At 43.2% G+C, this 23,073-nt stretch overlaps 1 protein-coding gene across 4 annotated transcripts; it reads left to right on the top strand.

Moving 5' to 3' along the window:
- The first annotated feature begins 615 nt into the window (after positions 1-615).
- Atp6ap1l (ATPase, H+ transporting, lysosomal accessory protein 1-like) lies at positions 616-22,532 on the top strand. 4 transcript variants are annotated; one of them, NM_001145879.1, is made up of 7 exons: positions 616-773; positions 6,140-6,180; positions 6,416-6,477; positions 7,113-7,330; positions 14,951-15,001; positions 19,177-19,417; positions 22,118-22,522. In NM_001145879.1, the coding sequence occupies exons 1-7, from the start codon at positions 679-681 to the stop codon at positions 22,418-22,420; spliced, it is 1,011 nt and encodes a 336-aa protein (NP_001139351.1). In that variant the 5' UTR covers positions 616-678; the 3' UTR covers positions 22,421-22,522. The 4 variants fall into 4 exon arrangements, with proteins under 4 accessions (NP_001139351.1, XP_006517354.1, XP_006517353.1 ...); XM_006517290.3 differs by having other exon boundaries at positions 636-773; positions 7,025-7,330; positions 22,118-22,532; XM_017315542.2 differs by lacking the exon at positions 616-773 and having other exon boundaries at positions 5,396-6,180; positions 7,025-7,330; positions 22,118-22,532.
- Positions 22,533-23,073: the final 541 nt, after the last annotated feature.

The following is a 23,073-nucleotide window of genomic DNA, read 5'->3' as shown; positions in this document are numbered from 1 at the left end:
ACAATTCTTTAAAGCAACCCTGTCCCTGATTCTACAGAAAACTTTCACAGTAGGGAGAACTTCCCTGGCTGTTACGGTAGAACACTCTCAAAGCCATCCCACCGGGCATGACTTTAGCTGCTCCTAACTCCAGAGCTAGAGGTCCTCAGTATCTCTCTGAAGCCCTCTCAGGTAGATGGAAAGTTCACATTCAACAGGGAACTGTGACCTAGGACACGTGTAGAAACAGAGGTAAGTTCTAGAGACTGTTTTACCAACTAGTTTGCCTTAAAAATGTCTGGAAAAATACATACTTTGTCGATTTGAGAGAGAAAGGCAATCATTGTGAGAACCTTAGTTAAGTGTGTGCAGCAGTCACCCAATAGGGTAACTTCCCGTAAAGGGCTCACTAGCTATGCATTTTTCTCTAAAACCCGCTCCCTAGTGTTTTAATGCAATGAATAATTGAAAAGCTAAATGCTGCGTTAAAACTCTGTGCTTCAGATGGAGCCATTGTCAGGTCTCGCTTTCCTTCCTACCCCCCCCCCCCCCCACCTTCCCCAATAGTGCATCCTGGGAAAGCTATTTTTGTATTGGCTGAAAGTGCTGTCAGTCACTTGGCAAGAACAGTCCAGCCTCTGCTCTGCTTGCTCTACAAATTAACAGATGCGCTTGGCTTGAAGAAGCATACACTTCTTGATGGGAAGAAAACTCTTGTTTAGTTTCTCACTTTTGTTCTTATGTATGGTGTTTTCAGTCAGTTTGGATCAGATACTTGCCAGGAAGAATGTAGGGTGAGTAACGGCCCATCCTTTAACGCGATGTGTTTGTGAACCTCGGTGCAAGTGTGATATTAGATGTTCTGTTCTTTCTTTATAGAGTTACGTTCCTGCATTTGTTTATGGTTCAAAAATGTATAAGCTAGGTTATACCATACAGCCAACGACAGTAGTTATTATACTAGACTTTTATTGTAAGAGGCAAGGACTATTGTTCAAAACACTAAGAAACACTGCATTTGTGTTAAATATACCACTGCTTAACGGACTCTCAGATCAGACCTGGTTCCGGTTTCTTTTATGTTTATAAATAGGGGCTAAGTTCACAGTGTCTCCTGTCATAATTATATGAGTGGAGACCTTAGGGATGCGTAACCTGTGAGCCCAAGGAAGTGGTGTTAAGTCGCCCTGATTAATAGAAGGTGCTGATGGTTTAGGACAACCCTTGCAATTAACAAGCACCGTTTTTGTTTTCTTGTCTGTTTTCTTTCTATATCTTACAAAGGAGTACACACTTGTCTCTAAAAAAGTATATTTAGAATCTCAACCGCAGCCACTGTATGTCTTGTTCCCCAATTATTCATGATGTGCCATCTCACCAAATGCACTGGGGACATTCGTGCGAACACAGAGCCCTGCAGCAAGCAGGGTGATCTGGCAAAGCTCCATGAAGAACTCCTAAGTCAGCAGCTGATAACAGCTTTAAGGATGGACATTAAAAATGCTCTGTTCTTTTCTCTCCCTAAATTAATTGGTGCTTTCATTGAAGCTTACTTTTAGATAGGACATGGCTTAAAAGTCTTAGGTGGTTAAATGTTACCTTGTTTTGTTTGGGACAGGTCTCTTAAAGCCCAGGCTGACCTTGAATCTGCCTATAGCCAACAGTGGCCTTGAACTTCTGACCTCCTACCAGGTTCCAAGGTCTGGGATTACGAGCACGCACCTGGCTTTATAATATCATGGAATCCTGCACTTTTGTGCTACTGAGCAATAAAATTTAGGGCCTTGTGAATGCTAAGCAAGTGCTCTACCACTGAGCTCTATCCAAGTCTATAAAACATACTCCACCCAGTTTACATAGAAATGAGTGTTTTTTTTGTATTTCTTATAATGGCAAAAAAAATGTCAAAATTAAAAAAAATCAAATTCTGCTTTTATTAGGGCAAGATATATATAATTTTAGTTTCAGGAGCATCATAGATCTTAGAAATTATATAAACAGCTATACTCTTCCAGATAGCTATAATATCTACATGTTACTAACTAGTACTTATGGAAAATGTGATATGTATATGCAATAAAATTTTATTTCATCCCAAAGAAAAAGATGACATTTGTAAGAAAATGGGTGTAACTGAGCTATTAGGTAGCATCTCTGACTTAGAAATAGAAATACAGCTTGTTCTCTCTCTTAGGCAGATCCTAGATTTTAATATAAGTGTGGGGGTACCGAGCAGTGTAGGTCGTGAAACTAGAAAAGGGACCATGAAAGGAAACGGGGAGGACTAAAGGGAGGGTTGGGGAGGAGCACACAGAGGAGGCGACTGAGGACATGTGTCCTAGAGAGGAAGGGGCTTCGGGGAAGAAAGAGGAGATGGGTGGTGGTGTGGGGGTGTCAACAGAGCCAGGAAGACAGTCAGTGAAAGCAAATTATGTCTGACAGTCTAAAAATGAAACCCATTATTCTGTGCGATAATTTGAACATTAACAAAGTGTACATTAAGTAGTGTAGGTGGCCACTCTAATCGAGTAAATGCACGCTAACTCACTATGAAGGAACCGATAATTCCCATTTTGTAAATGTTCTTTCACATCATGGATCTGAAATGATCTTTTAACTCTGTAGGGCTATCCCTAGGAGAGATGACAGCAGGTTAATGCTATACACATTTCCTAAGCTGAAGAGAGGTGTGGGACACGCTGGGGCATGAGATGGCTCTGTGGGTAAAAGAGCATTCCTGCAGTGTAAAAGTGAAGACCCGACTTTAGACTTCAGCATCCAGATAGAAAAGCAAGCCTTGGCCATGTGTGCCTGTAACCCCAGCCCTACTGTGAGGGGAGAAAGGAAGAAGACTTTGGAGTTTTTCTGGCCACCAGCCTAGCTGCAAAGCAGTGAGCTCCAGGTTCAGTGAGAAACCCCACTTCAAGGGAGCAAGGCGGAAGGCTATGGGGGAAGACACCTGGCCCCCACCTCTGGCCTCTGTATACACATATGCCTACACTTCATACACACATGTAAACACACACATAAAAGGAAAACAATCCTGTAAAAGAAAAAAGTGAAAGTCACCATTCTTTCTTTTTGGAAAGTTGGATTGGTTCTTTTGTCTGTCTGAGATGGACCTCTCACTGTACAGCCCTGCCTGGCCTGGAACTCCCTCTGATGCCAGTCTGTTCTAGCTTGTGTGTTTGAGACAGGGTCCCTTCGCTGATCTGGAGCTTGCTAATTTAGCTGAGCTGGCTGGCCACTGAGTCCCTGGTGTCCTCTTGTTTCTGCCTCCCAAGTGCTAAGATTACAAATATATGATTCCATGGCCAGCTTTCTAACATGGGTTCTGGGACTTGAACTCAGGCCCACACGCTTAACCGATGAGTTATCTCCCCGGGCCCATAGCCACTTAAAAATATTTTTGTTATATTAATTATACATATGAGGTTTCATTATGATGTCTAGCCATTTAGAACTATATTTTATGAAAGGGTCTTACTTAGTTGCCCAAGCTGGTTTTGAGTACCCTGTGTAGACTCAAAAGAAAATGAGTTTTTGATTCTCCTGCTTTAGACACTTGAATAGCTGCCATTGCAGGCTTGGGCTACTAGGCCAATCTAAATTTAATTATTTACACGAGTGTTTCTCGATCTGTTCACACAGAGAGTTGTGGACAGCTGTTAGTTTTTCCTGTCATTCAGATATTACATAGGGATGCATATTTTGTTTTGGTTGAGATCAAATTTCTAACAAAATCTCACTTGCTCAGACTTAGGGTTCTGTGTAAAGCCCGTCTGCACTGCAATCTATTGATCAAGAATGACATTATTGGGGCTGGAGAGATGGCTCAGAGGTTAAGAGTGCTGCTGCCTGTTCTTTCAGAGGTCCTGAGTTAAATTCCCAGCAACCACATGGTGGCTCACAACCATCTGTAATGGGATCTGGTGCCTTCTTCTGGACTATAGACATACATGCAGGGAGAACACTGTATACATAATAAATAAATAAATAAGTAAATAAATAAATAAATAAATAAATAAACAAACCAATAGAATTTAAAAATTTTTTTTATTTTTTATTTTTTTGGTTTTTTGGTTTTTTGAGACAGGGTTTCTCTGTATAGCCCTGGCTATCCTGGAACTCACTTTGTAGACCAGGCTGGCCTCGAACTCAGAAATCCGCCTGCCTCTGCCTCCCGAGTGCTGGGATTAAAGGCATGCGCCACCATGCCCGGCAGAATTTTTTTTTTAAAAATGACATTATTTTTGTATGGTTTGACCAGAGATGCATTAAAATGACAGTGAACTTTTTTGTTTACTTTAAGTCCTTCGTTAACAAACACATGTAGAAATTTTATTAATAGATCAAAGTCTCAAATAGATGAAGCAGCTTAATGGTATTATGACTTGTTCATTCATTAAAATACTTACAGTCAGGCCGGGCGTGGTGGCGCACGCCTTTAATCCCAGCACTCGGGAGGCAGAGGCAGGCGGATTTCTGAGTTCGAGGCCAGCCTGGTCTACAAAGTGAGTTCCAGGACAGCCAGGGCTGTACAGAGAAACCCTGTCTCAAAAAAACAAAAACAAAAATACTTACAGTCACAAGTATTCCATAAACTCTTCTATAAGCTAGGAATTCCCAATTGACTCCATACATTTTATTATTCCTAGGTAAAATCTACTTTATCAATTGTATGGTTTTTTTAATGAAGACATTTAAAAATTGAATATACAAGTTGGTATTATGACATATAGTTTGTGAATAACATTTAAACTGAAGAAAATTTAAAGGTGTGTGTGTGTGTGTGTGTGTGTGTGTGTGTGTGTGTGTATGAAATAGCTTTGGCTCTCCAGAAAGTGTTTTCTGCTTGTTAGCACTTCTTTCATATATTCAGTGATGTTTCAACTCACATGGCAGGATTTGGAGGTTAGGTAGTTAGAGATGTTTTACATAAGACACACGTTGCTCAAGAAATTAAATTTCTCAGTGCCCCCAAGTTCACGAAAATAAGATTGGCCTTCGAGGACAGACTTTTGCCAACCCCATCCATGAGGGACTTAACAGACATGTCTCCTAGGCTGTGTGTGGCTAAGCCGCAGAACGTGTGCCTTGTGTAAAGGAAGCACTAGGTTCATTCCCAGCACTGCAACAATAAATAAATAAAACATTCCATGCAAACTGGTACATATGAAAGCTCTTAAATCTTGTCTAGTCCCAAGCTACAAACATCACACATGCCTGTAAACGTGAAAGTGTGTACAGACAGATAAAATGTGTTGTATCTATCTATCTATCTATCTATCTATCTATCTATCTATCTATCTATCTATCTATCTATCTATCTATCTATCTTTCTTTCTATCTATCTATCTATCTATCTATCTATCTATCTATCTATCTATCTATCCAGTGAGGTATTTCCTAGAAATGGATTAGAATAAAACACTGAGAGAAGAAACAGTGTTCATAAATTCCAAAGTCATGTGTTAAGAGTAAAAGAAACCAAATACTAAGGGATACATTTTATGTGACTATTAATTTACAATTTTGTAAAATGAAAATTCATACAAAACGAGAGCCAGTCTAAGCGCTTGGGATGAAAGGTGGATGGTGATGGGCATGCTGGCGATGCTTGGAGAACCTCTGGTGAGTGACAATGGTAGTCTTTAACTCTGTTGTAGCTGTAGTGTCATGGTTATGCTCCTGAAACACTGGTGTTGACCCCATTACATGGATACAGTTTACTGTATAAAAATTACACTTGAATACTGTACATAACGGTGAACAAACTGTAGCATTCATGTGTGAGGAGCAGCTTGGGTGTTGCCCTTACATGACTGATAGACACAGACCTATGAAGTGGAGAGCTGTGACCTCGTGTCAGGGGCCTGGTGTCTAGGAACCAGGCTGCCTTTAAGGGTCCCACAAGTAAGGATCACAGTTGATCCATAAAATTAGAAAAATTTCAGAAATTTCTATATTTTCTATATTTTGTTTGGAGAGGATGTGTCTTGTTTAAATCAGAAATCCATGGCTAAAAATATTTCGTCCTGAGCGGCCACAGTGTGCTTCCTGGCAAGATGGACACAGCTGAGATGGCTTCTCAAAACTTCCTGTGAAGCCTCCGCTACAGATGTTTGCTTTGCATTTAAAACTCTATTTCTAATTTCAGTTCTCAAGAGTCTTCCAGTAAAGAAGTGGTTGTACGGAATGGTAAGACTTGGGCTTGCCCTTTTGGTTTCCTGGAGTACATGTCCCTCCTCTGTGTTGTTTGCACTTAGAATCCCTCCTGGAAAAAAAACCCTTTTAAACTAGGGCATCTTTAATGATAAGCCAAAGCAGGCACAAACAGGATCTAGTCCAGTAGTTGGCTCATTAGCATCATTCAATCATGTTAACAAACTGGTAGCATCCAGCCTTGGTGCTCACACCATTATTTATTTAACAGGTCAAAAGAATAGTGGAGAGGTGAAACCAGTACAGAATTTCACAAGGATACCCATTGCACAGGTATGGCTGTCGGTACATTAAACCTTAATCTAAGTAACATACATGACTTTCAATGCTCTTAGAGCTACTCTGAATGTATACACATTAGTTATGTTAATTATCAACACAATCTTACTTGAACTCTGGGTAGTTGAGAAAACCATATATTTTGTTTGTTTGTTTGTTTGTTTTTTTTAGTTTTTTTTTTTTTTTTTTTTTTGAGACAGGGTTTCTCTGTGTAGACCTGGCTGTCCTGGAACTCACTCTGTAGACCAGGCTGGCCTCGAACTCAGAAATCCACCTGCCTCTGCCCCCCAAGTGCTGGGATTAAAGGCGTGCGCCACCACTGCCCGGCTATACAGTTTTAATTGTACTTACCCTCTCATGTTTTCCTCACCGTGTTCAGTTTTCTAGTTTTCCCGCAGGGACTGCAGCAAGTGCTTCTTTTATTATCTGGGAACTCACTGCTCTCTCCTGTGTTTCTTTCATTTGCATTTACCCTGGAATAACTACTCCAGCCTTAGCATTGTATTTTAAGTAAATATATAACATGTGCCCATTATTACAGGATATGAATTAACCTTCTTATCTGTTGGAAGACTTTGAATCCAAGGACACAAATTTGTCTCTAAAATTTCTTTTATTTGATGAATCAGACTTTTAACTACAATCTGAGCAACAAACCCTGGAGTACGTTCAGCCATCACAACCCTGTTCAGTTCTCCAGGGACGGGATTCCCTGCATACTCTTCTGGACTAAAAGAATCACAGTTAAATTTAAGAATCAGACGTGGCTGGACCTCACAGACGAAGCACTTGGTCAGAATACTACAGTGGACACTGGCAACTCTAACTGCAGCGAGGAAAGTGCCACGTAAGTGAGTGTACCTGTGAGGAAGCCTTAGAGGCTCTGCGTAATCCAGTGTGACAAGCCAGCTTGTTTTCTTTTGTCATCCTAATTAAAAAACAAGTCACAAATTAACTTAAAAATATTTCATTAGTTTTTCTAGGAATTTCATACAACTTGCTTTGATCATAGTCACCCCCAACTGTTCCCAGATCCGTCCTCTCCCCATGCACCTACCTAACCAACCACTGAATCTTCTTTCATTTTCTTTTTTTACTCAACAAGCACATTTTGTCTGAGCAAATATTTTTGCATGTGAATTCCACTGGAGAGTGTTTGATTAGTTTTATTTCTGTAGGCTTTAAAAGTGAAAGTTTCTAATTCATTCTAAAAAGGAAGAAGAGAAGGAAGGAAAGAAGGAAGGAAGGAAGGAAGGAAGGAAGGAAGGAAGGAAGGAAGGAGAGAAGGAAGGAAGGAAAAAAGGAAGGAAGGAAGGAAGGAAGGAAGGAAGGAAGGAAGGAAGGAAGGAAGGAAGGAAGAGTCTTAGGGTTTCCACTGCTGTGAAGAGACACTATGACCAAGACAAGTCTTATAAAAGAAAACATTAATTTGAGGCTGGCTTACAGTTTTAGAGGTTCAGTCCATTATCATCATGGCAGGAAGCATGGCACCATGCAGGCAGACCTGGTGCTGGAGGCACTGAAGGGGCCAATAGTTCTATATTTGGATCTGAAGGCAGCCAGAAGGAGAGTCTCTTCCCCTGGTACCCAGGAGGAGGGTCTCTTCTACATTGGGAGGAGCTTGAGCACTAGTAGACTGTCAAACCCACCCCCACAGTAACACACTTCCTCTAAGAAGGCCACACTCATAACAGTGCCACTTCTCATGGGCCAAGCACATTCAAACCACCACAGGAAGAAAGGAGAGAAAAGTTTGTCTATGAGCATGTCCATATTTAGAAGAAAGTTTGATAATATATCAATTTAATTAGACATACTAAATTACCCAGTGGCCCTATGATATCCCCAGTCCTAGATTATTGGCTTGCCTTATACCAGGCATGGGTACCTCCTCCCATGGTACTACCCCAATCAAAGGGTAGTTAGTTACCTTCACAATAGTCATGCCATTATTGAACAGGTAGATGCATCTTGCCCAGAAGGTTGGAGTTTTGGTTGCAGGGTTCACAACTGGGCTAGACCAAGGAAACCTTTACTTCCTGAGCAGCCAGAGGACTTTTGAAAGCTAACCAGCATGGAGGTTTCCAGCTAGGTTCTAGCTTGCTTTCTTTGTATCATGCTATGAGGTATGTGATATCTTCTACAATGTGTTCTTGTTCTCTAGTTATGATAGGCAATCATGAACACTGACAAGAGCCTGGATTGTTTGGAGGAAGAAGAAAGGAAGGAAGGACAGAAAGAAGGGAGGAAAGAAGGGAAAAAAGCTTATTTTCAGGCTTGGCCTCAACTCTAAATGTTAAGAACCCAAGTACCCTGCTCTTACCATGAAATGAACAGCGTAGCAGGGTGTACATGTCTAAGCGGGTGACTCAGGAAAGCCTATTTACTCAGGACTAGATTCCATGTTTGGTCATGGTGAGAGATTCTCAAATTATCGAACATGGCCAATTCCACCGTTGGTTGCGTAAGAGGACAATTGGTCACGTTTCAGAGACTCACTGTTGGAGCATTCGCGAACAGATGCATTGGCTTTGGTTTGAGAGAAGCCGATTAAGTAAATGTCCCCGCTGAGAGCAGATCACTTCCAGAAAATTCTCTGCTTTTCAGCCATCCACATCTTTCGATTGTTTTTGTTTTTGCTTTTCTGTCGTTTTGGTCTAGGAATCTGAGCTGTTCAATTTGTGTCCCACAAACCCCATTTAATATTTGTTGGTACAGCGGGTGCTTTTGGAAGATTTTTTCCTCTTGTTCTGGCCTGTGATGGTTAGGATACTTTGCATGAATTGTAACATGTTGCGTATGTTCTTCCGTGTGCACTCTTTTTATACTTTATACCGCATGGCTGGAATTGCTGGCTTATTCCTGACCTTTGTTTCTTGTTTAAAAGTTCTTGATGATGGGAGGAAATGGATTATTTTGATAAAGGATATTAAACATCTTACCTATCAGGATGACTGTCTCCTAATAGGGACTTAAGGAATTATAATAATTACAAGATTTAGGGACCTTTTAAGAATTCATCTACATTTATTTCACTTGTTACAGCACAACTGTCAAGGACTCCTGAAGAGAAGCTCACACTGCTGAGGGCTCAGGACTTTTTTCCCAGGCTCTAATTAATTCCCTACTGGGCTCCTTATTTGTGGTCAGTTGTGTGGAGAGAGGCTGATTGCCTGGGGATAAGCACGCTTGCCCAGAGCTGGCTGGCAAGCCTCCATTCCACTCATCCTGACGTTAGGGGGTTGTGGGAAGCTCAAGCTGCACAGCTTTTTACTGGGTTATGGAGACACTTTACTCATCAGTGGAAACTATGCCTGGAAAGAAAACCAAGACTTGTCTTGCAGGCCCAGTTCTGCCAGAGATATGTGTGCCATTAGGTCCCATGGGCTTGTCACACGTCAGATGGAGATGGTGGTAACTTTTTGTTGTAGCTGACAGCATTTGTGCACTTCCTGAAGGCTAGAGATGGTGAGGTCTACACATCTGGTGGTCATCCCAGTGGCTCTCCAATAGGTCATATGAAATCAGGCTGAACAAGGCTATGAAACTTATTGGACTTCCACTGGGGTTCTAAGGCGTCTTTAAAAGAGATTCACTCCCAACTTCCTCTTGGTCTTATCTCACAGGGTTAAACAGATGAGGACATCCAAGTATAGGCTCCAAAGGACTTGTCAGGTACTGTTCAAAGCAGTGGCCCTTTCTCCTTAATACCAACAACAAGCCCAATGGAGTGCTGCCTAACCACACACTGGAGAGGCCACGGGGCTTTCTGCTTCCTTTAAAATAAGATTTAAGATTACCTTACTTTTTAATTTATGTGATGTGTCTCTCTGTGTGCAGGTGTGTGTTCAGGTGCCTGCAGAGGTGACAAGAGTGTGCTGAATCCCCTGAGCCATGATATAGGTGCTGGGACCTGAACTCAAGTCCTTTGGAAGAGCGTCAAGTGCTCTCTCTGAACTGAGGAGTCCTTCCTCCAGCCTCGTGTCTTGGTTTTTATAGTGCATAAGCCAGGTATTGAGCAGGCATGGATATATTATCTTCCTAGTCACCATCCTAGAAATAGACTCAAGTGTGATCCCGGGGTAAGCAGCCCCCATCTCCTGCAGCCTGGTTCACGTGAGTTTGCAGGCAGCCTGGGTGTACCCACACCCAGAGAGTAGGCCAGGGTCTTCTTCCCAGGATGTGAGGGGTTTCTGTTCCAGCTGGTAAGACCTCTGGATGGTGATTCCTCTGAGTTCTGTAAAATAATGGCTGCCTTTGCCATGCCTTTGTGTCTGAGAGAACCAGAGGAGGAGTTGCCAAAAGAACAGAGAAACTCAAGTGAAGGCATAACCATGTGAGGTCAGAAGCCCAGACTGAAAAAAATATGACCATATTTTTGCTTTTGGAAACAAAGCGTTCAGGGAGAGGCAATTTGGCAGACAGATTTGCTGTGGAGGTCTTTTTAAATAGTGAAAACCCTGCAAATAGAATACAATGCCTGCATCTGTGTGTATTTTGAGGCTGGACATTTATAGTGCAAAGAATTCAGAATCTGTTTTAAATGTGTAAGAACTGGGCACGGCGTGAAATCTTTTTTTCTACTCTTGCTCTGGGTTGTATTATCCATTTTTGTGTTCTTAGTTAGTGGTATGGCACCCGATACCTGCAGCATCCTCACTAACCAAATGGTGAATTAGCTAGGTTGAGATCGGGCCGTAGGCTCTTTGCTCCAAAGCGTGGTTTTGAGTTTCAGTGGGAACCAAGCCCACGGGGCAGAAGCCCCTGGCGGGTTGCGTCTGGATGACTTGGAGTGGCTTCGCTCTGAGGCTTAGCTCATTGGTGCAGAACAAGCCTGTGAGTGACCAAGCCAGTGTGGTCCCTTGGAAGAGCTACAGAGATTTTTGTCCACACCCGGCATACGTTATCAATCTCAGTTATATGATTTGCCTTGTGGTCACCACACGCCTTCCACGTAAGCAGTTTACGGTAGGGTTCAGTGAGGCCAATGATGTTTCCGTTCCTTGGAAGCAGGTCAAGCTGCTGACGTCACAGGGCGCTGACTTCCGCTCCCCATGCTATTTGATTTTGCTCTTTGGTTTCTGAAGGCACACTAAGGTGTTCTGATTTTTATTTTACATCTTAGATATTTTATTGATATAGTGGCAGCCTTCTTTGTACATGTAAATTTCTCATATTTTCCCATTATAACCACTTGCTCATCATTTTTATATTTCTAACCTTACAGAAATATAGTGAAGAATAATAACTTGTATATATTCAAGTGTATCATGCAATCACTTGCCATATATAGAGGTACACATGTAATATCATCACCACAACCAAGACCATAAACACTTTCATCATGCCTCAAATATGCTTGTTACCCATTGTAATCTATCATCTGGGTCACTCCCACCTCCTGAGGGAACCACTGTTTATTTAAGTATAGTCATATAGTATGCTCTTTTTTTAAAGTGTGGCTTCTTTCACTTAATATAATGACTTAGGCAATCTTCTATGATCAGTGCAATGCTCTTTTTCATTGCCAAGTAATATTCCAATGTATGGCTATATGGCAACTTAATTATCTGTTGACCCATTGATGATAGAACTTTGCTGCTCTCATTTATGTAACTTTTAAGATAGTTATGAACATTCTTGCACAAGTCATTGTGGCAGAATGTATTTTTTGTCATTATTTTTCCATGTAGGAGTAGAAAGGCCAAACCATATCATATAGGCATAATTAACAGTCTATGAAACTGCTAAATTTTAATTTAAAAAACTTTTGGGTCATACACTTTGGGGACTATAAGGGATAGGGAAGGGGGGAGAGGGAGGATAGCCAGTGCCCATCCAGAGTTCCTCCTATGCTCTGAGCAGGCGGGAGGGCTGCCAGACGCTTTCCACTTGGTCCCAGGTGGGCATCTAAGCCTCTGACCCACTCGACAGGGGGTGGACAAGGGGCAGTCTCTGGCCCAGGGCAACACCCTGTGCCCCGGAGTTATGGGAGAGAGGGCTGAGGGAGAGAAGTTTCCACACAGGCGAAAGTAAGTGCAGATGAACAGAGACTGTCTATGGTTTTAGAGCTTTATTATAGAAAGGCAGGGGGAAAGAGAGAAGATAGAAAAGAGAGAGGCCAGCATGGCCAAGAGGAAAGAAGGAGGAAAGGAGAGAGAGAGAGAGAGAGAGAGAGAAAGAAGAAGAAGAAGAAGAAGAAGAAGAAGAAGAAGAAGAAGAAGAAGAAGAAGAAGAAGAAGAAGAAGAAGAAGAAGAAGAAGAAGAAGAAAGGCTAGAGAATAAGAGGGAGAGAGAGGAAGAGAGAGGAGAGGAGAAGACAAAGAGGAGAGAGGAGTGAGAGAGCGAGGAGAGCCAAACAGCCCCTTTTAAAGTATGCTGCTATCTTTTCTGTTGCTAGGTAACTGGGGAGGAGTTTAGCTTGAAGGTCAGAAGCTTGGGACATTGCCTATGTGACTACTAGCCATGCTTCTCTTATGGGGGCTTGGGGGGGGGTAACTTCTACAGGAACCAGAGTTCCAGGAGCATGAGGGAACACCTATCGTGCCATGTAGGTGAATTATCACCACCGGTCCCCGGGGTTCAACATCTCAGCTGGACTGGAGACCAGACTGTCTTTGTATAGTCCAATGCCCAACAACACACTGTAGCAAGGCTAGCTTTGAATGTACTACATATGGCCTTAGCTCATGGCAATACTGCTGCCTCAGTTTCCCCAGTGATGGTATTATAGAAGTGCAACATCGTGCCTGGCTCCAAACTTTAAAAAAAGAGAGCCCCTGATTTTGAGACAGGGTCTCTTATATTTAAAGTTGGCTTCAGATTTGCTCTGTAGTTGAGGCTGGCCTTGAACACCTGATCCTTTCACCTCTACTTTCTGAGTGGGCGAGCACCACCAACCCATTCTGCCTTTCCCACTTGCTTCGTGTCTTCATCAGTGTGAAACTGAGAAGAAAGTCCTTCTGAAAGTTTTTCTGTGGTTAATACTTTCTGAAAAAAATTCACAGGCCTTGGGCTAAAGGATAAGCTTTGGAGTGGGTAAGACAGTTACATCCTTAGGGCAATGTGTCTGCACCACAAAGAGCTGGAGAGCCAAAGGGACACATCCTCCTGCTGGAGACATTTATGAGACACGATCTAGATGCACAGCCATTCATGTCCTTCATGGCAAGCCAGCTGCTTCTGTCCAGAGGTTGATTAAAATTCTTCCACTTACCTCCTGGATAGCAGCCCAGGGTCGTCTCTCTCTCTTCCCAAGGAGAATCTGCCAACACTAAGGGACCAGACACTTTTCTGTCATATTCAGGAGGAGAGGAAAAAGCCACCAACTCTCCACATGAACTCTGGACTCCTGACTTCCACTACAAACCCCAGATCCCAGTAAGGGTGAAATGAGGTCTGACTGTCATCATGCTACCCAGGGGGTGGACTGCGCCAAGAGACCTGATGCTGTGGCTCCCGAGGGAAAGGTTAATCTGTTTTTGACTCAGGGAAGCTAGTATTTACTTTCAGAAACATGTGCACAAATATGGGTCCCAAAGTTGTGAGCTACCTTTGTAAGACACTGTAATCATTCTGTTTGCTGTTCTATGGTGTGTGAATTTGTTTTTATTTTATGGTTAACTAATGCCTAATGATGCTGAGCATATTTTAAATTTTATTATTTTTGATTCTCTGTCTCTGTCTATCTCTGTCTCTGTCTCTCTCTCTCTCTTTGTGTACACAAGAGTAAATGCCCTCAGAGACCAGAGGCATGAGACCCCTGGTGTTGGGGGCGGTGACAGGTACTTTTGAGCCTTGATTTGTGACTCTGTCCTTTGGCTCTCAGTGCTGGTGTCACACGCATGCACCACCAGTCAGAGCTCTGGTTTGATTTCTTTCTTTTTCTCTTTTCTTCACTTTTGTATATTTTACTTGTTTTTTATCTTTTTATTTTCTTAATGGGTTCATTTGAGAAGTAAAACTTATTTATTGTAATAAAAATCCAGTTTATCATCATGTTTTATGGCTCCTGCATTACCTATCCAAGGCTGTATACATATTCTAGGTTTCTGATATAAATTTTGGTTTTAGGTGTCACATTGAGTTCCATGACCTGTTCTGAAGTTTTTTTTTTTTTTTTTTTGAGTGTCTGTGAGGAGTCAATTATTCCTAATAATAAAGTTTTGATTACAGTTATTTATTTGATATCTCTCTGTCTCTCTGTCTCTGTCTCTCTTTCTCTGTGTATGTGTGTGTGTGTGTGTGTGTACAGGTGTGCTCTTGTGCCTACTCACATGTAGGTGTGTGTGTGTGCTCATGACATAGTGCCTGTGTGGAGGTAAGAGGAGAACTTCCAGGAGTCAGTTTCCTCCTTCCACCAGATCACAGGTCATCGGGCTTGGAGGCAGGTGATCCCACCAGCTGAGCCATCTTGCCCTCTGAGCCATTCCTGTTTTGATGAACGCTATTGTTTCCATTTTCTTAGGTTGTCTTTAAAGTTTGGTGATGATGAAGATCCCAAGGATATTGACATACGGTAGGTAGCATTATAGTTTTAGCATGCCAGATATAGTATTCTCTGTTTAATTTACTCACTCTCCTGTGAGTGTCAAGGGCCAGGCCTGTGCTCATCCTGGAACACATTAGATTCCATGTCTAAGCACACTGAGAGGTCAGTGGCCGTGTCTGATGAGATCCTGTAGGAATGCTTACTACACACAAAGTCCAAACGTGTCTCAGGGCTCTCAGAAATCAGCAGGAAAGGGAGTCTGTAGGAAAGTTTTTATTATCATCATCACCATCATCGCCATCATCACCATCATCACCATTATCACATCACCACCATCACCACCACCACCTCCATCATCACCATCACTATTGATTTCTTTTTAAACTACCACCTAAACACTTGTACTCCTCATGTTCTCCAGTGAGGGGTTTAAGAGGACATGAACCTGGGAATCTGGTCCTTTCCCCAGAACAAAGAGTAATGCAGAAGGGCCCAGTAGGCTTCAGGCTCTGTTTTAAGGTGATTCATTGTAGCTTCTTATGAGACTCGCACTATTGGACTACCATGAAGAGATCTTTGCTGTCCGAATGCCCCAGTAAGACAGTCAGTAAAGGCCTCCGTTTTTCACTGTTTATGAAAGCTGCATCTACAGATAGTGGTTTATCTTGGTAGCCAGTAAGCAACAAACTCAAAAGCAAAAACTGTTCATCATGTGCTGGGTAGCACGTCCCTCTAATCCTAGCACGCAGGCAGATATTGTCAGCTTGAGGCCAGCCTGGTAAACAATGAATTACAGACAAACCAATGCTACACAGTAAGACCCTGTTTCAATATTTTTTTTGAATAAAAAAAAATCTGTATTTTCCAGCAGTTGGTGATCAAGACATTTGAGGGCATAATTTCCGCCGCCCCCCCCCCCCCCCAGTGCACTCAATGTAGGCAGAAGGACCTGAGTTCCCATGTTAAACCTTTGTTAAAAATAGCTGGGTATGGCGGTTGCTTATAACCCCAGTACTGGGAAAGTGGGGACAGGTAGGCCTGTGGGTGTCACTGGCCATATAGGACAATGAGAGCTCTGTCTTAAAAAATAATAAAAAAATAAAAATGAAAAGAGGTGGGCAGCTCCCGATGAACAGTACCTGAGGTTGTTTTCAGGTCTCACACGAATGCGCACACATGCACATGCGCACACAGACCAGGACTTCCCTTCTTACAGGATGAACTTTTTAATGAGATGAGCACATGTGTGTTCATCAGGGGATGCTAAGGCAGGCACTCTCTCCTCTCCGGAGCTCTGTTCTGTGGTACGCATTGGCCATGTAGAAATACTTATGAGTCTCCAATAAAAGTTTCTGTATTCAGGCTTGTTTGAGAGTGACTACACACCCCACCTTTCTCTCAAAAACTCACAGCATAACTATTTATTCAAACACCCCAAAAGATAAGTTTTTAAGGAAAACTGCCTTCTTATAACTAATTCAGTGTATCTGGGTTTGACCACGAACAGCTTTGTCCCTCAGGACAACTGCCCCCATACCATAGGATGCTAGTGCTTCACAGAGCATAAACTAGAACATGCACACTACCATCCTTCAGAGAAATATTCTCCTGATTGTTGGTAATTAACCTGAGGCCTTGTGCTTGCTAGATAAGCACTCTAACATTAAGCTACATGCTCAGCCCTTCAAAGAATCTTCATGAGGAAACAGAATCCACTAGGTAACTGTACTGGCTAGTTTTGTGTCAACTTGACACAGCTGGAGTTATCACAGCTGGGACCCACCATCCCTAGGCTGGCAGTCTTGGGTTCTATAAGAGAGCAGGCTGAGCAAGCCAGGGGAAGCAAGCCAGTAAGGAACATCCCTCCATGGCCTCTGCATCAGCTCCTGCTTCCTGACCTGCTTGAGTTCCAGTCCTGACTTCCTTTGGTGATGAATAGCAGTATGGAAGTGTAAGCTGAATAAACCCTTTCCTCCCCAACTTGTTTCTTGGTCATGATGTTTGTTCAGGAATAGAAACCCTGACTAAGACAGTAACCGAACAGATGTGCGCATTTGATTTAGAAACATGAAGCACCTTTGATTTGTAATGGCACTGTTCCCCAACTAGAAAATACCCTTGTAAATTCTCCTCTTTTCCCTCCTCTGCTCCCCCTCCTCCTCTTTTTCCATCTCTCCCTCCTCCCCTCTTCCTCTTCCCCCTCCCCTTCTGCCCCCTCTTCCCCCTCATTTACTCCTCCTCTTCCCCCTCCTTTCCCTCCTCTTCTTTCCCCTTTTCCCCTGCTCCTCCTCCCCATCCTCCTCCCTCTCTTCCTCTCCCTCTTCTTCTCCCCCCTCCTCCCCTCCTTTTCCTTCTCCTCCTCCTCTTCAGGTAGGATAAAGGTATGTGACATTTATATCCATAATCCCTCTATGTCTTACCATTTGAGTCCCTTGCCCAACTTTCATCTGCCTATCCTCTCTCCTTAAAAGCCTTTCTGACCAAAGAGGGCTGTGCTATGGTTGTTTTTTTGTTAACATGACACAAAGCTAGACATAATTGAGCAGAGGGAACCACAAATGAGAAAAGGCACTCTCCTTAAGGGTGGTCTGTGGGCAAGGCTCCTTAGTGATTGATGTGGGAGGGCCCAGCCATCACTGGGCTGGTGGTCCTGGGTTCTACAAGGAAGCAGGCTGAGCAAGCCATGGGGAGCAAGCTAGTAAACAGCATACTTCCACGGCCTCTGCATCAGTTCCTGTCACCAGGTTCCCAACTTGCTAGAGTTCCTGCCTTGATTTACCTCAGTGCTGTGTGGTTATCCGGGAAGTTACCTCCCCAAGTTGATTCATGGTGTTTCTTATCATAGCGTTAGAAACCCCAACTGTAAAGTTTATACTTACTATGCTTAGAAGACCAAAAAGCAAAAAAAAAAAAAAAATGCTTCTAGCACATAAGTCCCTTGTAACTTGCACAAGCTGTACCCTAGCAGTCCCCTCCCCTTTCTCCAGACATTGAAGACTATTCCTAAATTGACTGAGCTTGTAAAATTTGCTGTTCTAGAAAGACGGTGGGCCATAAAACTAGCTGCTCTTCCCGCTTTCATAATCAAACTTGCTTACTCTGCTGAAAAAGATGACTAGGGCAACTGTAAGACATATATTTTAAAATTAGAGCCTGCCTACACAGACAGATGCATGTAGTCTGGTGGGTTTTGACTTTGTAAGCCTTGGCCTGACATGACTAGGGGCTGCATCTTGGGATGGCTCTCAGGTGCAGTCCTGGCCCCACCCTGGGTGTCAGTCCTTAAATGAAAAGACTCTGGTTATCAAAGTATATTTTTGGTCATGGTGAATCTCTAGTGAGCCCAGACCCCTCACCCTAACAGACTGGGCTGACTGCATCCCATCCGTGTCATGGAGAGTATCAACACCCTAGCCTCTACCTAGAATTAGATTGTTCAGAAGTGTTCTTTCTACCTCAGCTCCCAGGACTCTCCATGAACACAAATAGAATAAGGAGAATCCACGAGAACAGAAAGATCAGAAATATTGAGCTATAAGAACAAGAAAATAATTGATAATTCAACCAGTATTTCCAATTACTACCAATGTTCTAAGTCTGTCAGTCTTGAAATTTTCTATGTAATGTCTCATCTTTTAAAATAAAATTATCATGAATACACTATACTTTTTCATGACTAGAGAATGTTCCACGTTAATCGTTAGTGGTGAGGGTGATGGTCTCAGGTTGAATCTGACAGGCAGTTTAAACACAACATAGGAGAGAAACTAGGCAAGTGGTTTTGTCCCCCTAGACTCAATTCCTCATATATGACACTGGGATAATGTAAGAAACCTATTGCTATTATTTTATGACTAATTCTGTGTTAATATACACCTAAGTTTTAATTAAATTTGATAATGAACATAACATGCAATAATATACATACAATTTGATTCTTAGAAAAGAAAATAAAAAAGCGCCCTCCCACTTCGTCCCTGGAGGATTTTTGTATTATTCTTTTTCTTGTTCCCAATCATGTGCCTTCTTACCAACCTGGCTCTGGTTTGGCTCCGGAAAAGCCTCTTCCCAATTCCACAGCCTGACAAAAGAGGGCGCCATTGTACTGTTCACGGATGACGCCCGGCTTGAGACAGTTAAAAAAAAAAAAAAAAAAAAAAAAAAAACGCTCCAGCTAACACTTAATGTTCGATCCTTTTCAGGTTCACCCTAACCAATTACAACAAGCTGGCCAGCCAGAGTTGGTTTAGTTTACACCGCGTCGAGATAATCTTCAACAATTCGGTGCAAGCAACTTTTAACGCAACCGGTATATATGCTCTGTCAACTTACTCCTACCGCTGCCAACGGGTCAGCAGCCTGCGGCGGAATGATGCCCTACTGTTGCTTAGCAGCTCAGATGATGTGACAAGCCTGTGGGAGGTCACGTTTATTGATTTCCAGGTAATAAACTAAAACGCACTCTTTACTTGGTGCCAAAGAAACTCAGTTGAAGTAACCCAAAACAGGACGCTTAAGGAAGAGTGTCCGTGCAGTACCTTTAAGGTAGTGTTGGTTTATTCTGGATCTTCTGAGGTGTGAGATGGAGCAGGGTGGAGAGTTTCTTCTGCCTGAGCCCTCCAGGGCTCGCGTTTACTTTCCTGTTTACCCACTTCCCAGGTACTTATCTAAACCCTAGTGCAGCTGTGGCTGAAGCCCGGTGACTGACATTTCCTGGGCCCAGAGCTCTGTGAGGAGAGCCCTTCTGGGAGTAAACAGCGATCTTATCAGGGCAGATTAGAAGTACATCTGAAGTGGGAAAGACAGTGTTGACAGTTAGCCTGGGAATGGAATCGTCAGCCATCAAAAATAGCCCAGAGAGCTTGAAAACCTGGGAGAAACACATGTGAGCATGACAGGCGCCTTTGCAGTCAGCGTCCCAGCTGAGAGACATTCTCTCAAGTCCCTCTAATCTTGTTTACCTGCGGCCTGTCTTACTCACTGAAGCAGCATGCATGGCATTGCACATCCCTTATAAGGGCATGCATGTTCCCGCTTGTTCTTTATTTACATGGGTGTATAGATTCATGTCTATTTCTCTCAGCTTGGAGGAGGCATAGCGTTGATGAAAGGCCAAGGGAAGATGGGAATAACACGCATTTTGGAGTCAGGCAGATAGGAGTTTAAAATCGCTCCTCTACCACATGGCTAGGTTACTTCACCTTGTCCATATATGTCCTGTCTTCATCCATGTAGAAAGTAGGTGACTTCGTATGTGTGCAATACTCAGGACCATTCCAGGCATGGAATGACAGTGGCACTTATACCAGCATGTGCTAGTGGTTAAGACGGCCCATTTTATGTTATGTACATTTTGTAGCCGAAATAATAAAACAAACACTTGCTCAAAGACCAGGGATGGGGGTTTCGAATGAAGGAAAGGAAGAGAGGTCAGAGGAGGACTTTGCAGCCACCAGGGACGACTGGTTCGCAGACTCACAGGATTTGACTTCTGTGCTGGCTGAGCAAGGCTTTGAGGCTTTGGAGCAGCAGCAGAAGGGAGGAGCACCCCAGTACGTATTCACAGGGCCCCCCCCCCCCCGAGGCCCCAGAGAACTTGCTGTAAGACGCACATCCCTCCTCAGGATTGTGTAACCTGCACGCGTGAAACTGCCTTCCTCACAGTGAATGGCATGCTAGCTTTGTGGAAGCACCAAGAATGTAAACAGAAGCATGGATGCAAGCTCAGGCCAGGGGAGAGGAATGTCCGCAGGAGAGTGCTGTCCACTCTGCAGGTTTGCTGGCATTTCTTGTAGAATAAACATTTGTCCCTTGGTAGGCCCAAGAGAGTGGTTGCAGACCCTAATTCCTTCCATGGTTACCAAAGCCACGAATTCTCAAGCCCCTTATATACAATGGCATGGTATTTGCATATGACCCACATACAGCCTTCTATGGTAGTGACAAGGAAAGAGATAGACAATACCAAAAGCTGTGGAGTCGTATGAAGCCACATGTGTATGAAACCAGGTTTTTCATGTGTAAATTTTATTACCACACGCTTTCTGCTGTGTGACTCCAGGTGAGTTACAGAACTTTCCCGAGCCCCAGGCTCTTCTTTAAGCTACAGTAAAATAGTCACTTGCCCATGGGCTGCTATGAAGACTCTGTTGGGTCAGCAGTATCTGGTATATAAAAAGCCTTCAGTGTGTGCCTCAGTTTGGGTTTTTACCACGCCAGGACTCATGTCCTCCCTGAGAGATGCTTTCCAACCACTCCCTGTCAATGACATCACACACCATACTTACCAAACCCAGAGCTTCCTTGGAGTTAGAGACATAGCAGACATGCTATTTTATATGAATTCAAATAGTTCTAAAAATCAGATTAAAAGAAGTTTCGTTTCAGTTTTAGTTGTCACAGCTGATCCATCCCAGAATGGTTGGTCAGTTTTCTTTGCAAATCAAGTTTCCAGCCAGGGATGATGGCTCCTGTCTATGATTCCAGCACACATGGATCTGAAGCAGGGGAAAGACAGTGAGTTTGAGGCCAGCCTGTGCTATACTGTGAGCTCTCAAAACAGACAAAACTTCATTGTCTGAGTAAGCAGAATCATATTTATCAGATTACGTACTCCAACTATCCTACAATAGGGTGTGAAATGTGTCCTAGCTCCTTTTCTCATTTTCTTGCTACAGTATCCTGATGTAAAGATTATTTAAGGGAGAAACACTTTATTTGACTCACAATTCTAGGTTCCAGCCCATCAGTACAGTAAGTCAAGGCAGCACAAACTTGAAGCAAACAGCTACATCCATAGTCGAGAGCATAGCTGCATGCATACCTAGACCTCAGCTCACTTACTTGGTGTTTATACAGTCTGGGATGTGAGCCTAGGGATGGTGCCACCTGCAGTGGGCTCGATCTTCACACATTATATTTGCATAATCAAGATGTTCCCTTGCCCCTAGACATGCCCACAGAGAATCTGATATAGTCCTTCTCTGACATTCTCTTCTTAGGTGGTTCCAGTTATGGAAAGTTGGTAATGAAAACTAACCACAGCATGTAAAATTTGGTGAATTGGGTCCCAGAACCACTAACACAATGTGAATTGACACTTGGAGGGAATGCATGGGTTTCTTCTTTTCTTTGTGTGCACAGATCCAAGGCTTCTCCATCAAGGGGGCACAGTTTGCTCAGGCCCGAGACTGCAGCTCTTCCTTCTCACCGGCTATTCTGATCGGTCTGGCCATGTCTCTGATTCTGTTGCTGGTGCTGGCCTATGCGTTGCATATGCTCATCTACCTGCGCTATCTGGACCGTCATTATGAGTTTATCACCTCTCCTGACCACTTCCCGTCTCTGAGAGCGTTGGACACAGGAGAGGAGAAGGAACTTCTGGGCAGCCAGGGAGCCGAATGCTATGAGCTAAGGAACCAACAGATCTGCAAAATCTACATTTAACAGCACGAGTTTCTGTCCCCTCACCGAGGCCAAGCCATCTCCGAAAGACTCTGTTCTCTTTTGTGATGTCTGACTTGTGAATTGTTTGATTAAAAAAAGAGAAAAGGAAAAATCTTGGCAACGAGTTGGTTTTTTAGCATTTGTTGACTTTGCTAGGTAGGTCTAGGGCAGTGAAAAAGTATCTCAAGGGATCCCACAGAGGTAAGTACCACTGTTCCCCAAAAGTGCCTGGACATAGTGAAGAAAAAGATGAAGAAAGGGAATGTCCTGGCTAGTTTTATGTCAGCTTGACCCAAGCTATAGTCATTAAGAGGAGGGAACCTCAACTGAGCTGTAGGCAAGAATGTAGAACATTTTTATAATTGGTGATTGATGAGGAGAACCCAGCCCATGGTGAGTGGTGTGGTGCATCCTGGGTTGGTGATCCCGGGTTCTATAAGAATGTAGGCTGAGCAAGTCATGAGGAGCAAGCCAACAGGCAGCACCCTTCCATGGCCTCTGTGTCAACTCCTGCCTGTAGACTCTGGTTCTGTCTGAGTTGCTGCCCTGACTTTTTTCAGGGATGAACACTGATACTGATTTATAGTCATAAAGCAAATAAACATTTCCCTCCTCATCATAGAAACCTTGACATAAGAACCAGAGAAGGGGAG

The sequence above is a fragment of the Mus musculus genome, chromosome 13 (genome assembly GCF_000001635.26).
Source record: "Mus musculus strain C57BL/6J chromosome 13, GRCm38.p6 C57BL/6J".
NCBI lineage: Eukaryota > Metazoa > Chordata > Mammalia > Rodentia > Muridae > Mus > Mus musculus.
This window is presented reverse-complemented; position numbering and strand designations above follow the sequence as displayed.

Excerpts from the sequence above, each read along its gene's own strand:
- Atp6ap1l (NM_001145879.1), top strand. The coding sequence starts at position 679 with ATGGGAAGAAAACTCTTGTTTAGTTTCTCACTTTTGTTCTTATGTATG. Across the intron at positions 15,002-19,176 it reads CCCAAGGATATTGACATACG|GTTCACCCTAACCAATTACA; the intron begins GTAGGTAGCATT and ends GATCCTTTTCAG. Across the intron at positions 19,418-22,117 it reads TCACGTTTATTGATTTCCAG|ATCCAAGGCTTCTCCATCAA; the intron begins GTAATAAACTAA and ends TTGTGTGCACAG.